This window comes from Eleginops maclovinus, chromosome 1 (assembly GCF_036324505.1).
Source record: "Eleginops maclovinus isolate JMC-PN-2008 ecotype Puerto Natales chromosome 1, JC_Emac_rtc_rv5, whole genome shotgun sequence".
Classification (NCBI taxonomy): domain Eukaryota; kingdom Metazoa; phylum Chordata; class Actinopteri; order Perciformes; family Eleginopidae; genus Eleginops; species Eleginops maclovinus.
This window is the reverse complement of record NC_086349.1, coordinates 23,395,259-23,410,252: the sequence shown is the minus strand read 5'-3', so window position 1 is coordinate 23,410,252 and position 14,994 is coordinate 23,395,259. Positions and strand designations below refer to the sequence as shown.

Here is a 14,994-nt window from a genome sequence, read left to right as displayed (position 1 = left end):
AAGCTTTGAATCAAAGTCGTGTTATTAATAAAGAGCATAGCATTTAACAGAATCGATTCCAGCTGGAGGCCAGATAACCTGCACAACCTATGTCGTACAAGGATCTGACACTGATCGAACATTAAACCAGATTCTTAAAGGGAAAGAAGAAGGGGATCAGCCAATCAATTTCTGCAATACAGGATACTAAAAAAAAGGGAGCTAAATCAAAGGACAGAGAGACAGACTGTATTCAACAAAGTCATTTACTCTACGGTGGTGTAAATGTTTGCCAGGGAGGCAAACATGGTAATTACAAGCTAAACGTCAAAGGTAACAGAGGATAAAGAGAGACAGCCATTTCTCTTTCTCAGGATTGATATTTTAGCAGTTTGATTTTCATTAGTGAGATGTTGATTGAAACGGTGGGAAAGTCTAACTGTAGAAGAAACTTACAATGACATATATATATAATTAAATGGGACTATTATACATTGATACGATAACATATATGCACACAAAACAACAAACAATTACACTGCAACAAGACCTTGGGCAAACTAAAATGAAAAAGTGACCCTAATTAATTTTGTTCTTGATTACAACAATAATGCCCTTCCAACAATATAGTTATTGCAGTTCCCTTTAGGACAATACAAATCTGTTTAAATCTTTACGCAAAATATAGACATGCTCTGTTTGAACATCTCTAAAGGGCGGCAGTGCAATCTTTTTCTGTCCACGGTGCACAGAAGCAACTACCCTGCCTGCTGCGGGTATAAATGCGGAAGCACCTCCCTCCCATTCAGCAGTTGTTGCATCGACCCCGCCGGGTACATCTCGCGACGCAAACCACACCGTGTTTAAAAACGCATTTTCTTCACATTTCTTCCTTCTGTTCTCCCTCTGTTTGAACCTCCAACGAAACAATGGTAAGTCTATTTTTCCTCATCTGTCTTTTTAAAGCAGTTTGAGAGGTAGAAATGATGGTTTGAGCAACACCCAGAGAGTGTTAACACGACGTCGTTAAGGTGTTTCCATCTCTTGAGGAACGTCTCCAATTGAATAACCACACAAGGTTTTGGCTTCAGTAACAGCTTTGGCCAATTATGTATTTAGGGATTTAAAAAGAGCAGTATCGAGTGGCCTGTGATCGGCTTTGCAGCAGTGACACGGTGTGATTGTGTATAGAGGTGAACAATGGACCGACTGTCTCCGTTCAAGCTTCATTACAGGCAATCGGGTGGATAAGTCTGTCTGGATGCGTCATATTTCGGCTATATATTTTGATTTTGGTCCAATTTAACGTGTGCATTGGCGAAAATCTGACACCTTGCAAATGCCTTAGCGTGTTTGAATACAGGGAGAGGCAGATTAGGTGGAGATTATAGACGAAAAAGATTGCAAATATGCCTTTTTAATTCATAATATACAAAAGGAAATATTTCTTTATATTTCAAGGTGCAAGGGTTTTTATTGTCAGATGCACAGCAGCTACAGTGTAGTTATGGCATTGAAAATCTTAGGTCCCGAGCTCCTCCAACAATGCAGCATATTATAAAAGGACATAAAACAATAATAAAATAAACCTAAAAAAAATAGTTCAAAATGAAACAGAGTAGTTTACATTAGAGTAAAATAGTGCAGGTTTGTTTGACATGTCTAGAAGTAGTTTTAATCTTACCTAAAATGTATCAAAAAACAAAATTGATGCAACACAAAGCTTCTGTTTTAAGGATAACATGACATTAAAGGGTTCATTTAAATAGAATATAATTACTTTATTGATCCCAATTAGGGAAATGTTTACATGCAACAAAATGCACTTGCTATTTAATCCAAACTGCTGATTCTATTAGATTATTAGCAATCATAATATATAATGACACAGTGGAGCTTTTGCTTGGATTTTCTCCATCCTGTGATTGTGCCCCCTCTAGGCATAAGGGCAAGTGGAATATTCCAGATTGATTATGTGCACTGACAAGGGTATTTACATTTGTGCTTATGCTTGCAAAAGAGGGAGAGTGTTGGATAATAAAGCCAAGAGGACAAAAAGGATTAGAGGAAAGAGGAGAGCGGCGTCCTACCTCAGTGGGGGCCTGTCAGGCTTTTCTGTCTCCTGCAGATTGTGGTGCAGGGAGGTGCCTCCTGCTGCACCGCCTGTTCTTCTCAGACAGGGGGAGCAGTTCAATGTTCCCAATATTTAGATGCATTAATGCAACATTAGCTGTGGTAGATTTCATTGATGTATAAATGAACGTGAAATTAAAAGTAAATGATTTCATATGAATAATCTCTGTTTTTTTGTTTGTTTCCACAGCGTGAGTGCATCTCTATCCACGTTGGTCAGGCTGGAGTCCAGATTGGCAATGCCTGCTGGGAGCTCTACTGCCTGGAACATGGGATCCAGCCAGACGGACAGATGCCCAGTGACAAAACCCTCGGAGGAGGAGACGACTCCTTCAACACCTTCTTCAGTGAGACAGGAGCTGGAAAGCACGTCCCCAGGGCAGTGTTTGTGGACCTGGAGCCCACTGTTATTGGTAAGTGTCATCACCTTGGCTGGAAATTTGATTTAGGCAAGTTAAAAGTGTGAATTGTAAGCCACAAATGATTCAATGTCTGTTTTTGTCTCTTCAGATGAGGTGCGCACTGGGACCTACCGCCAGCTGTTCCACCCTGAGCAGCTGATCACTGGCAAGGAGGATGCTGCCAACAACTACGCCCGTGGACACTACACCATCGGCAAGGAGATCATTGACCTGGTGCTGGACCGGATCCGCAAACTGGTGGGTAACTTTGGGTTTTTTAGTATCGAAACATCAAAATAAATTCAATTTTTTAAATAAATTGGTTTCTCCCTCACTGTCTCCAGGCTGACCAGTGCACCGGTCTCCAGGGTTTCCTGGTTTTCCACAGCTTCGGTGGTGGCACCGGCTCTGGTTTCACCTCCCTGCTGATGGAGCGTCTGTCCGTCGACTACGGCAAGAAGTCCAAGCTGGAGTTCTCCATCTATCCAGCTCCCCAGGTGTCCACCGCTGTGGTGGAGCCCTACAACGCCATCCTCACCACCCACACCACCCTGGAGCACTCTGACTGCGCCTTCATGGTTGATAACGAGGCCATTTACGATATCTGCCGTAGAAACCTCGATATTGAGCGCCCCTCTTACACCAACCTGAACAGGTTGATCAGTCAGATTGTGTCCTCCATCACTGCCTCCCTTCGCTTTGATGGTGCCCTCAATGTTGATCTGACAGAGTTCCAGACCAACTTGGTGCCCTATCCCCGTATCCACTTCCCTCTGGCAACCTATGCCCCTGTCATCTCTGCTGAGAAAGCTTACCATGAGCAGCTCTCAGTCTCAGAAATCACCAATTCCTGCTTTGAGCCAGCCAATCAGCTGGTGAAATGCGACCCACGCCACGGTAAATACATGGCCTGCTGCCTTTTGTATCGTGGTGATGTGGTGCCCAAAGATGTGAACGCTGCCATTGCCACCATCAAAACCAAGCGCTCCATCCAGTTTGTGGACTGGTGCCCCACTGGTTTCAAGGTGGGCATCAACTACCAGCCACCCACTGTAGTTCCTGGTGGAGACCTGGCCAAGGTCCAGAGGGCTGTGTGCATGCTGAGCAACACCACTGCTATTGCAGAGGCCTGGGCTCGGCTTGACCACAAGTTTGATCTGATGTACGCTAAGCGTGCCTTTGTGCACTGGTATGTGGGGGAGGGTATGGAGGAGGGAGAGTTCTCTGAGGCCAGAGAAGACATGGCCGCTCTGGAGAAAGATTACGAGGAGGTTGGAGTTGACTCCATTGAGGGTGAGGGAGAGGAAGAGGGAGAGGAATATTAAAAAAGGGACAAAGTAGTTAATCAGTAAAACATTGGATTGCATTAGCATTCAAAACAAATGCTTTGTCAATTAACATTTTTCTCTCTTCTCAATAAAATTCCTTTGACATGAATGGGTTTGTCGTTTATGAATTACAATCTATATATACTGTGTATATAGATATATAGATATATAGAGTGTCATACAAAATGTTGCTTACCCACACAATAAAGTGTTACACTCAGAACACCAATCATTAAAATATTTACCTTTTTAGTTATAAAACATTTATGCAGACAAATATATAAAATATATACCTTTAAACATTTATAGTAATGGGTACTACAAGCTGTAGTAAATCAAGCACTTCATAAAATATAAATAAAATCCAGAAGCTGAGTATAATTTGTACATTACTATGTTTTATTTCAATAATACACCATGACTCCAATGTAAGATTGTGTTTGGCAAAGTTTATTTAAACATTCAAATTTAGTTTTTTGTCCGAATGAAAGTATACAATTTGTACTTGTAAACTTGTACGTACAAAAGATCAGAGCATGTCTAGTAGTAAATAACAAGAAAGTGTTGATCGAAACTCCTAAATATTACACACTTTGTTGTAATGTTTATTTAGAAAACATGTAAAAAAAAAAAAAGTATAAAAAGACATCTCAGGTCAGAAAACTTGCGGTTCACAAGTTTCTCAGTATTTGGGGATGTGAGGCTGGTTCACACGGGCCGGTCCTGCAGCAGAGGGCAGTCGTCAGCGGCTCCCCGTCTATTCAGAAGCTTCGAAAACATAGAGGATCCAGAGCCGCCGTGAGCCCGGCAGACCTGCGGTCCTGAAGACACAATCAGGTCCTCCTTCAGAGGGCGGTAGGACTTAAAGCGCCTGGTGAATGAAACACAAAATCCAGACAAGTTCATTTAGTTGCACATGCTTTATGGTTAAGCTGGTAGTATTCTATATTTGTATTATCCTTTATAACATCCCTTAAAAAGATTGAATGGTAATGCCATCTCTTTTCAAGCCCATTTATTCTTAAAATTGATGATAAATCCTAAATCAGTTCAGCTAAAGGACTTATTTGTCATGGGTGTGGCCAAAAACTGTGATATTAGAGCCACAAGAGAGAACAAATTCCCTAAAGCTGCAGTTAAACCGAGACAATAAGCTGAAAGATGCTCAAAAACTGATCAATGCTCAAGCTGAGAACAACTGCAGAGTTTGTTGATAATGTTTTCCACTAATGTGAGTGACCCCTGTTAAATCACACATAGTAATTGATTAACTGTTATTATCTAGGTTTTTTGGATCCCTAAATGACACAAGAAGGCAGATCTAAGTACAACCAAAGGCTTCTTAGGAGACCGACATGTTACCATGTTTTATTAACTCAAAACACAGTGTGAAAGATATCAATTCTAATACACAGATACCAGATAACATCTTGGTCGACCAAGGCCTTAATCATATGCTGCTTTATTTGCTATTACCAAATGACATCATGCTTTATTCTTGCAGTATTCTAGAAACTAATCGAGACCATAAACTTATTTGGAAAACCTTAACTGGGGTAACAAATCAATTTAATTTCCTCCTAGACTTCTATACAATCTGACTTTGTTTGCAACCAATGGGGTTGCCCCCTGCTGGCCATTTGAAAGGATGTAGTTATTTGGAGTTTGGTTCCACCAGGTTGTTTCTACAGTATCCTACAGTATCTAGTTTAATATCAGAGAATAGAAACACCAAACCCTGTCCCTAAAGAGGGCCTTTCATGTTTTCTACTTCTACACTGTACTTCTTCTTTAGGCTTAGAAAGGGAGACGGTGATTTGAGGGATTTTCAGATTAATCTGCAACCTCTCCACAATATGCCAATAAATCCTACACAATGGAACTTTAAAGTAAAGAGTGTTGTTGTGAAATCAGTCCTTACTTGTAGGAGTATGCCACTATTCCTAGCGCTACAACGAGTACCAGGAAACCCAACACCATGGTGATGGTGCCAGGAGACGACAGCCCTGAAGCTGAAACAAGAATCACATGATTAGTAAGCATCATAAAGCACTAACATAGCAACTTGTTTATTGATTGGACTGTAATATGTTGGTTGTTTTGCATACCTATGTCTACATTGACTTTAGCACTGGTGACAGCTAGACTGACGTCATTGGCCATGGACACGTTGATGCAGTAGACACCAGAGTCATTGAAGAAGTGGCGCAACACCAGCTGGCACTCTTTAGAGGGCTCCACCAGGTTGCACTCCGTGTGAATCGGCTTCAAGCAATCTGCGTCCAGAATCACGCTGCACACCTCTTTTGGAAGGCTGGAGGAAAAAGAGGCTCCAGTCAGAGTGAGAAGAAACAATGCAATGCTTTGTAAACTAGAATTTGATTATGCATTTACCTTCCCTGGCAGGTAACAGTGATGTCCAATACATTTCTCTTCGAGTTAGGTGTTGCCATCACAGAGTTGTCCATTTGTACAATTTCTACTTTTTCAATGGCCTCTGAAAAAAACAAGGGACTGCGTTTATAGAGCATCCCGTCATTCACATAAAGACAGAAGCTGCCATACAAGGTGCAATACAGGGGAGACTAATCTTCACAGTATTTCAAGGTTCAGTGTCTTTACCTGGTACACTTGTATGTTATGTTGACTGCATTGGGCTGGGAATCTAACCACTAATACTACGATTGCTTGATGACCACTCGTCCTCCTAAGCAATCACCAAGCCTTGACAAGAAGTGTCTGAAAATCATCTCAAAGGTTTCATTGATACCTTTGCCAACTAGGTTCTGTGTAGGTTGGTGTTTCAGAAAAACTAATGCCCTGATTTGTATTAAACTTGGTGAAAATGTCTAGCATAGCCTTGCAATTGTAGAGTGGATACACAAGTTATATTTATCTTAGTATAAAATGCGAGGTAGGGAATAAGACCTTGGCGGAGTGCAGAGTTCTCCAAGTGCGCTTATAGTGTTGTTTGCCTCTATAAATCACAAATGAAAGATAACTCACCAAACACTTCGATGCCTGTGCAAAAGGAACCATAGCGATAAATTACACAGTCATCGTCGGGTTTATCATCAGCTTCTCTCTTAGCAACAACCACCACGGTAGCTTTGCCTGTCAGGGTCACTGGTCGCTTTGCACCTGCTGAGACAAACAGCAGCAGGAGATTCAGTCATAATAACAGATGTTTTCTTGACTATGCCTTGGTAAATTGTTTTCATAGCAACATTTAACCCGTGCAAAATGTAATTGTTTTGTGTCTACTGAATGCATCTCCTTTTGTAGAAAGTAACCAAGTAGATTTACTCAAAAACTGTACCTACGTATTTTTCTGAGTCACTTTAACTTGAGTATTGCAATGCTACTGCTACTTTATACCACAACCCTACTACAATTCAGTTGGTTGACATATTCATGTTAATTATGCAAGCTACCCTGGAGAAAACAAGTAAAAGATGGCCTCTATATGACCAGCTGCATCTTTAAAGTAATAAATATATTAACGCATCAATAGTTATAATCCAATAATATTATATATAGTATTCTGCCATTCTGCATGATCAGTACTTTGCACCTTTAACTCAAGTAAAGATTTGAGTGCAGAACTCCCTGCTTCTTTTCTACTCTGTGGTATTATGACTTTTTCTCTGAGTGACAAAGACCGCTGCATGTCCAGCTCAGATCCTATTCTCCACGCCATCAATGGGCCTGTTTGCATGATAATGGTCTATTCTGAACATGGTTACATCACGGTCGATGTGCAATCATGTATAATGCATCCTGTGAACTATGCACACAGAGGCTCTTTTTGAACCCTGTAGGGTACAGTAAAACAGCAGATACCAAATTGGGTTTTTCTCTTACATGCTACAACCAGGATTATTGGGTTATGTAGATTGGGTTATGTAGACTGTTAAATAAATCAAATTAAATAAGAAAAATAGAGCCGGAAACTCTCAGTCAGCATGCAAATGTGGATAAAGCACAATAGAGGATTTCATTCTGAGTTGCTCTGCATGCTTCAAACAATGGTAGTGCTTCTTCAAAGATTTGCATCACATTTACATTTTAAGGAAATCGGGTTACGCTTTTATCTGGGTCATCGGTCAGCTGGTATCAACTCGTTAGTCTGCACTCTTTTGTTGGACGTACTGGCTCCAGTGGAGAATAAACAAGTGATCATCTGATCAAATAAATGTAAAATCCTACCTGTTTCAGCCGGAGCGTCACGGTTGGAGGAAGAGGAGGAAGTCTTTGCCACCGATGGTGCGTCCTGAGTGTTGGAGGTGCTGGAGGCCTCGTCCTCAGTGTTGTCCTCCTCTGTGTCTGAAGGAACCAGGTTCAGAGCCAGACCGGTAGCCTTAGTGGAAATCAGTATGGGGACAGCAGACACCAGCGCAGGAGCTTTCACTGCACACAGGGAGGATTGATGAGTTAGGTCTGTGCTTTTATTTTGAAGGCAGAATCAGGCAAGGTGATTTGGAGACAGATGGAAAAGTGATTGGGTATCAGAGAGGCATATGTTTTTTCTCAGGCAAAGAGCTCACGTGAAACCATTGATCTTTGATTGTTTGATGATAGAAAACCTGGGAAATTAAGATAAATTAAGCAGGAAATTTAAATACTAATCAAAATTGTGATGAAATACAACATGAACACACAACCCACCAAGGACTTTCCAACCCTGGAATTTTAACCATGATTTACTGGTTTGTTGACACCTTGTTGTTTTGTTTCTGTTACCTGTGGTGCCCAGGTGGGTGGGGGGAACAGGGGCCTTGGTTGGATCTGCTGGTGGGTCGCAGGCCTTGTCCGGGATGACGGCCTGGATGACCACCTGAGGTTTGAAGGATCCGGAGCTGATGTAGGTGTGAGTGACGGTGAGCTCTCTGGAGATCAGGGCTCCGCTCTCGTCCCCGAAGTCCCAGTTGAAGGTGATGTCGGCGGTGCCCAGGTACTGGCTGGGGTCGTGCAGGGCGATGGTGAAGGCGATCGCTCGGTTCTGGATGAAGCGCAAGTCTCCGGCCACGATGTCGTTCACTTGGTCCAGGGAGACGGCGAAGGGGATTTGATCTGATAAACAAAACACAGAAAAATGAGCCAATTATAGGAAATGATACAAGACTAAGTGCAGGTTGTGTAATCTGCATTTTACACATCCAGATTTCAATGCATTGCAGGTTTGATTATGCACATTTTAACCAACACCTGAAGATATAATGTCCTTTGTTTTAAATAGGTAATCTGCTGGCTTTTAGGTAGAAAAGGTAAGACTTTATGATTTTATTCATTAACATAAAGTCTTTTAAGTCAAGGCATACGATAAGGCAAGGTGTTGGAGTTTTTCTCTGTGTCATGGAAAAGGTCCAGAGGATATACAGATATTAACACTGATGTGGAGTGTCTTGTGTTTCTGATGCGGTCCCTGACTCACCGGTGATGGAGAACTGGGTGGAGGCGTACCCCAGAGGGATGAACTTCTCCTTGCTGCGGTAGTGGTAGATCACGATGTCCATGGTGTAGGAGCCCAGCGGGATGCCGTCTGTGTCGATGGTGAGGGAGGAAGAGGCGCCGTCCGCCACCTGCCAGTACTGACCTGCACATCCAGAGGGGAGAGGCTCTTCACTACTCATATCTATCTCATTGTTTTTATTTCATTCATCTGATAGTACAAAAATAATGGCATGATGACAAACATAATCATACTTAACCGGGCAACGTGGATATTTATACTGTACTACATAAATATAAAGATGAATTAACTTTACTGCATAACTAATCGTACCCTTCTCTACTCGTTAAATATGTATACTTTATATTACTGCATACATATTTAAAATGTACTTTAAACCATAAAAATATCGTTTCTTTTACTTCTTAAATAATTACACTTTACATTTCTTCATAAATATTTATAATTTAACATTTTCCTTTTTGACTTTACCCAATAATTATCCTCAGTGAACATAGAGCTGCTTTGCTTGTTTGTTGTATTACGATAACTTTCAGTTTTTATTAACCCTTTATTGTTGCACCATAATGTTTCTGAATGATTGTTTTGAACCTTTTTTATATAACTGGTTCTTTACGCCTTATGTCAAAGCCTCTCTCAAATCTCTCTCTTCCTTGTATAATATCTTTGATGCCTAAATCCCAGAACTGAAAATAAGGGATTGTTTTCTTCAAACATTTCTTTCTGTTGGGTAAATGAAGTGACATAATCTGATCATATGAAAAGACTTAAGCCTAATCCAGCCTGGCTCATACTCCAGGTCACGGTATGTGGTCCGACACACTCGTTGACCCTCATAGACGTTGTGTTTGTGATGACGCCACTCACCCCAGGTCTTCCAGACGAACACATAGGCCGGCTTCTTGTCCTTCTTAAAGGCAGTCCCGTCAGGAAACACAGCCTCCCAGTCTGAGCTCTGACCCGGGTACACCGGCTCAGACTCACGGTACTTTGTTCCTGCAGAAGAAGGCAAGGTCATTCGATTTGTAAAGCACAAGTCTAAACCAAAAACACAAAACGTCTAGCTCATGGTGGCGCTACAAGAAAAGACAGAGGATCACTGAAATCTTCAGGTTGCATCCTATGGGGGTCATGAATACATCCACCAAATTTCAAGGCAATACATCCACTTGTTGTTGAGATATCTGGGTGAGGACAACCATGCTGCTTTCATAGCTTAAAACCTAGTGATGTTTGTATTGTGCTGGGTATTTGCATTCACCATAGTGTGTGTGTGTGTGTGTGTGTGTGTGTGTGTGTGTGTGTGTGTGTGTGTGTGTGTGTGTGTGTGTGTGTGTGTGTGTGTGTGTGTGTGTGTGTGTGTGTGTGTGTGTGTGTGTGTGTGTGTGTGTGTGTGTGTACCGTTGATTATGCAGTCTTCGGCCCAGACGACGTCTCCATCAGGCTGCACCTTCTGGTTGTGTGGGAACTCCAGGTCGATTGTGAAAGTGACTTTAGCTGCAGTCAGTGTCGGTGAATCGTTCCCAACATTAAAAGTCACTCTTCCACCTGAAGAAGAGCACAGGAAACACTGAGCAATGAAAACTACATATCATAGTCTGTGTCGCCAGATATGTTTACATTTTTGTTTGTTTTCCGAGGGGGAAAACTCCCAAGGGCGAAGTTCAAACAACTGTCACTGTCTAACTTCTAACTCATGTCACTATCTTACAAAAAGCCTCTTCATGTATTCTTCAATAAGATGTATAAAGAAAAGAAAAAGACATTATGCCAACATCTGATGTACCTTTCCAGGAGTCTTTGTATCGGGGGTCTCCGTCCTTCCAGACTGGGTACATCTTATTGTTCCATGATGGATAACGAGTGAAGCGATTTCTAGGCTCTGAAATATCAAAAATACAAACATTGAAAACATAATTTGCACACGTCTCTGTTCAATTCATTGACCAGTAATGTGTTTTATCTTAACTAACAACTTTTATTTGGTATAACTCTGTACTTGGTGCTAATTATAGGGAAAATAGAGGATAGTCTTCCATGTTCCTCAATGTTCTATAGCAGAGATTTATTATAATGCGTTCTGCAAAGCCTTTCAGTCACTTGTTGGAATTAATTTATATTGTGTAATATTTGACAAAAGGTGATTGTGAATGAAGCCAAAATGAGATTTATTATGCAATAATTTAATTCTCTTGTTCCTCCAATCCCTCTCATGTGACGCTCAGCTGAGAGTGTGCATGCCTTTTCTTTTTCTTTTCACAGATTAACACGGCTGAAAATGGATCAAACACAATGTAAAATAACAAAGAACAGAAACATTTATCAGATGAATCAAATGGCTGTATTATTATTAAAACAACATTTATTTTCTTCTTTTCTTTTGAGATTCAATTAGTTTTCTGTCATGACTGTACTGTTAATTCGGGATTATTAAAATTAAAAATAGTTATTATTTCAGTGTAAGATTTTGCACGAGCAGCTGAAGGAAAGGACAAATACCTCTTAAAGTTCTCACAAATATTATCCATATGCATGTCTTGATTTTATCTGATCATATTCCCCAGATCGACCTCTTCAGGAGGAGTATTGACAGGAGGAATTAAACACCATTAACAACTCCTTTAATGCACACTAAACGTAATGCTTTGAGGCAGCTCTGATAACGAAGGTCACATTCTGTGCAGACTCATGCATGGTTGCATTCAAGAGGTCATGGGAAACAACCTCGGCTCTTATAGATCAAACACCAGGCAGCAAAAAACTGTCCTGAACCTCAATGTAAGGAAAGACAACTTTATCTAAAGTGTGAAGGTAGAACTAAAACGCCGACTGACAGAGCTAACAGAGGGCCAATGTAATGAAAGTTTAATAAACTCCTTAATTCCAGTCTGAAGAACACTTATACTGTATTTTAACAGCATACTTATGATTATAACTGTTATATTATATCATATAAAGTGCTCCTTTTTTGCCTTAAAACTGCACTTTTTAGTTTATTTCTTCACTTATTTTGATTTCATGCAATTTTTAAAGTTTTTTTATTTATACTGCTTTACATATTGCTTAAAATTGCTTTAAATCTGAAGTAAATATTGTACTTTTTAATTTACCACATTTATCTGGCAGCTTTGACATTGAAAATATTTGATCATCCGATAAATGACCACAAGTATGCAAACAGAAGTCAAATGAGATCGAAATAAACAGCTAAATCCTTCTTGCACATTAATGCATCCGCACTGATAATGTAGCATCATAAAGTATCACGACACACAGGGGCAAGTTTCCCAAATTATAAGCAATTTTACCTTTGATATTTAATTTCTTTAATAATGCATTTTGACTTTGAAAAAAACTATATTTTCACCTTATCGACACGTTAATTAATATTTGCACCTTCCTAATATCCTAATACCATGTTAAAGGCAGTACTGGTTCTTCTTTCTTTACTAAAGATGTAAATACTAGGACTAATATTAGATATTATTGACATTTAAATACTGTTAATGATCAACAACTGCTCTGGGGTCTCCCATGAGTGAAACACACTCACTCTGAAGTATTGATATTAAAGGTAGTGGATGTATTTCCTGTACTTACTTGCCACAGTGTGTGAAGCAACAGCCAGAAACACCAACAGCACCACAGACGCCCGCATTGTTGGAGCCTCTGGAAGAAATATCCCTTTTGTGAGGACCTTCTAACGGAAAATCAGCCTTTTTAAACCGCAGCAGAAATATTAGAAGAAGAAACGCCTCCTTCCTCCTGCAGAACTGCTCCAATCAGAATTTAGGGGCTCCTGGACTCATTACAGTAAAACGACCCTCAGGATTACAGCCCTTCATACAGTAAAGTAAGAACCGCATAATCACGTAGGAAATTCCTCAGGTAATTTTTGCATGGAAATAGGTTGGATCACAAGACCTGCTCAAGTGTGCATAAACAACACAAAGAAATAACTTTCGAATAAATAATCTGCGAACATGAGCTTTATTATTACTGAAATGTGACTATAAGCTAAGAGGTCTACCTGCTGTTTATACCTAGAAATAATCTGCTGTTTACATTACTATTATTATTGTAAGTTGTAGAAATAACCACAGAATAAAACATAACATATGAGCCCTTTTAATTAATTGAATTACCCAGACGTGTAAATTCAATCTACTTTATTTATATAATTAAAATGAAGTCACTAATAACAGTTACAATATTTAAATGCAGCTTATTCATCAATAGAAATTACATTCTGCACAATTAAGTTAATTTTCCTGTTTCTTTACTATTACTTTTAAGTATTTAAAAGAAAAGGATTTTAAATATATGATTCATTTTAAATTCTCTATTCCCCTTTTGGTTTTTATTTTCTTCCTATACTGAAGTACAGTTATATCTGTCATAGTACCTACCATACATTTACTTTTTTACTGTTATATTTTGAATTTCACCTTATTGATAGGTTAATTTACCTTTTGTATTTTCTCTTTCCTACGTTCTAGTGCATCTGCTTCCTTCAGGATAAATAATGTTGTTTTATCACACCTTCTTAATGTTTCGTAACCTCTTTAAGAATAATAAACACCAATTAAAATGGCGAATAAAATATAAATATGCCTGTTTGAAGCTCAGAACAACACAAAAGGATCTTATTTAAATCATGAGGGTAACCGTTTTGTGAATATTTGGGTCTTAGGGGACTAAACACGTGTTTTCAAATACAATATGGATAGTCATACAAATCTGTGCTAAAAATCAGCTGACCTAATTTGGGCTGCACGTCCAATTATTCCTTATTATGTGCAGATTTTTTCTGAAAATCACAAAGCTACGGGTGAGGATAAAGCCATTAACTCTGAAAGGACTTTACACCCTTAGAAGTTTTATTGACTGATATAAAAGGAGACGATGTGATAAAAAAATAAAGAGGGGAGGTAATCATTTCTGTGTCAATCGAACAATAGGTCACTCAGTTTGTAAGAGAGGCTGTGCATTGAGGAAAAAAAGAGAGGAGGAATGCAGCAGTAATGAGGATTACTGAAGCACTTGTGACTCCCTAAATTCATCCGGATTTGTCCTTATAGCCCCCAAGAACTGTTCAGTGACTTTGTTGCAAGATTTTTTGTCTCCATATCATATGTGCCAAACTCTGACAAGTGTTTAAACCTCTTTTTTTAAAAAAACAATGTCAGCATTCACTCACAAATCCTGTTTCATCACAAACCCTTTAACTCCTTTCAGGCCTCCACATGTATGTAAAAACCCCATAATATGAATGAAACATACTGTAAAACACGACGGCTCAATAATGCGATTAATATGTTGCAAAAAAGTCTTGGTTTGATCAGATTTATAAAACAAACAGAGCTTAGAAAACAAAAACAGAAATAAATGTGTTGATAAGAAGCTTGAAAAGTTGTTTTTTGAACAGATTTTTTTTTTTTTTTACCTTCACTAACTAAAAAGGGAGGGTAATAATATACAAGTTAAATAACAATAATAAATATTAATGTATAGAGCATGATACAGCACAAAACAAAAACACCAATGAGGCAAACATAATCAGACAATTAATTAAAAAAACGAAATGGAATAAATAACCAACAATGGTATGGGAAAAAAGCTTGTATTATTATTATTATTATTGGATATAACAAGGTCAAATCAGTTGAACAACCACATA

The 14,994-nt window shown here is 39.4% G+C and overlaps 2 protein-coding genes across 3 annotated transcripts; one reads left to right on the top strand and one right to left on the bottom strand.

Moving 5' to 3' along the window:
• Positions 1 to 723: 723 nt before the first annotated feature.
• On the top strand, positions 724 to 3,950 carry LOC134863022 (tubulin alpha chain-like). The gene is made up of 4 exons (XM_063881246.1): positions 724 to 911; positions 2,303 to 2,525; positions 2,623 to 2,771; positions 2,858 to 3,950. Exons 1-4 carry the CDS (start codon positions 909 to 911, stop codon positions 3,836 to 3,838), a joined length of 1,356 nt encoding a protein of 451 aa, XP_063737316.1. The 5' UTR covers positions 724 to 908; the 3' UTR covers positions 3,839 to 3,950.
• A 335-nt stretch (positions 3,951 to 4,285) lies between these two features.
• Positions 4,286 to 13,005, bottom strand: pmelb (premelanosome protein b). Of its 2 annotated transcripts, none has more exons than XM_063889341.1 (12): positions 12,915 to 13,005; positions 11,101 to 11,196; positions 10,716 to 10,862; positions 10,182 to 10,310; positions 9,276 to 9,437; positions 8,585 to 8,914; positions 8,051 to 8,251; positions 6,848 to 6,985; positions 6,236 to 6,338; positions 5,950 to 6,155; positions 5,763 to 5,853; positions 4,286 to 4,712 (listed from the first exon to the last, which is right to left on the bottom strand). In XM_063889341.1, exons 1-12 carry the CDS (start codon positions 12,970 to 12,972, stop codon positions 4,550 to 4,552), a joined length of 1,824 nt encoding a protein of 607 aa, XP_063745411.1. In that variant the 5' UTR covers positions 12,973 to 13,005; the 3' UTR covers positions 4,286 to 4,549. The 2 variants fall into 2 exon arrangements, with proteins under 2 accessions (XP_063745411.1, XP_063745419.1); XM_063889349.1 differs by having other exon boundaries at positions 6,848 to 6,982.
• Positions 13,006 to 14,994: the final 1,989 nt, after the last annotated feature.

Bases quoted from the DNA above. Each gene is read 5' to 3' on its own strand.
- LOC134863022 (XM_063881246.1), top strand. The intron at 2,526-2,622 runs GTAAGTGTCATC...TTGTCTCTTCAG, and splicing joins CCTGGAGCCCACTGTTATTG to ATGAGGTGCGCACTGGGACC. The intron at 2,772-2,857 runs GTGGGTAACTTT...CACTGTCTCCAG, and splicing joins TGGACCGGATCCGCAAACTG to GCTGACCAGTGCACCGGTCT.
- pmelb (XM_063889341.1), bottom strand. From the start codon at position 12,972: ATGCGGGCGTCTGTGGTGCTGTTGGTGTTTCTGGCTGTTGCTTCACAC. The intron at 11,197-12,914 runs GTAAGTACAGGA...TTGATATTTCAG, and splicing joins TGCTTCACACACTGTGGCAA to AGCCTAGAAATCGCTTCACT. The intron at 10,863-11,100 runs GTACATCAGATG...GCTCTTCTTCAG, and splicing joins ATACAAAGACTCCTGGAAAG to GTGGAAGAGTGACTTTTAAT.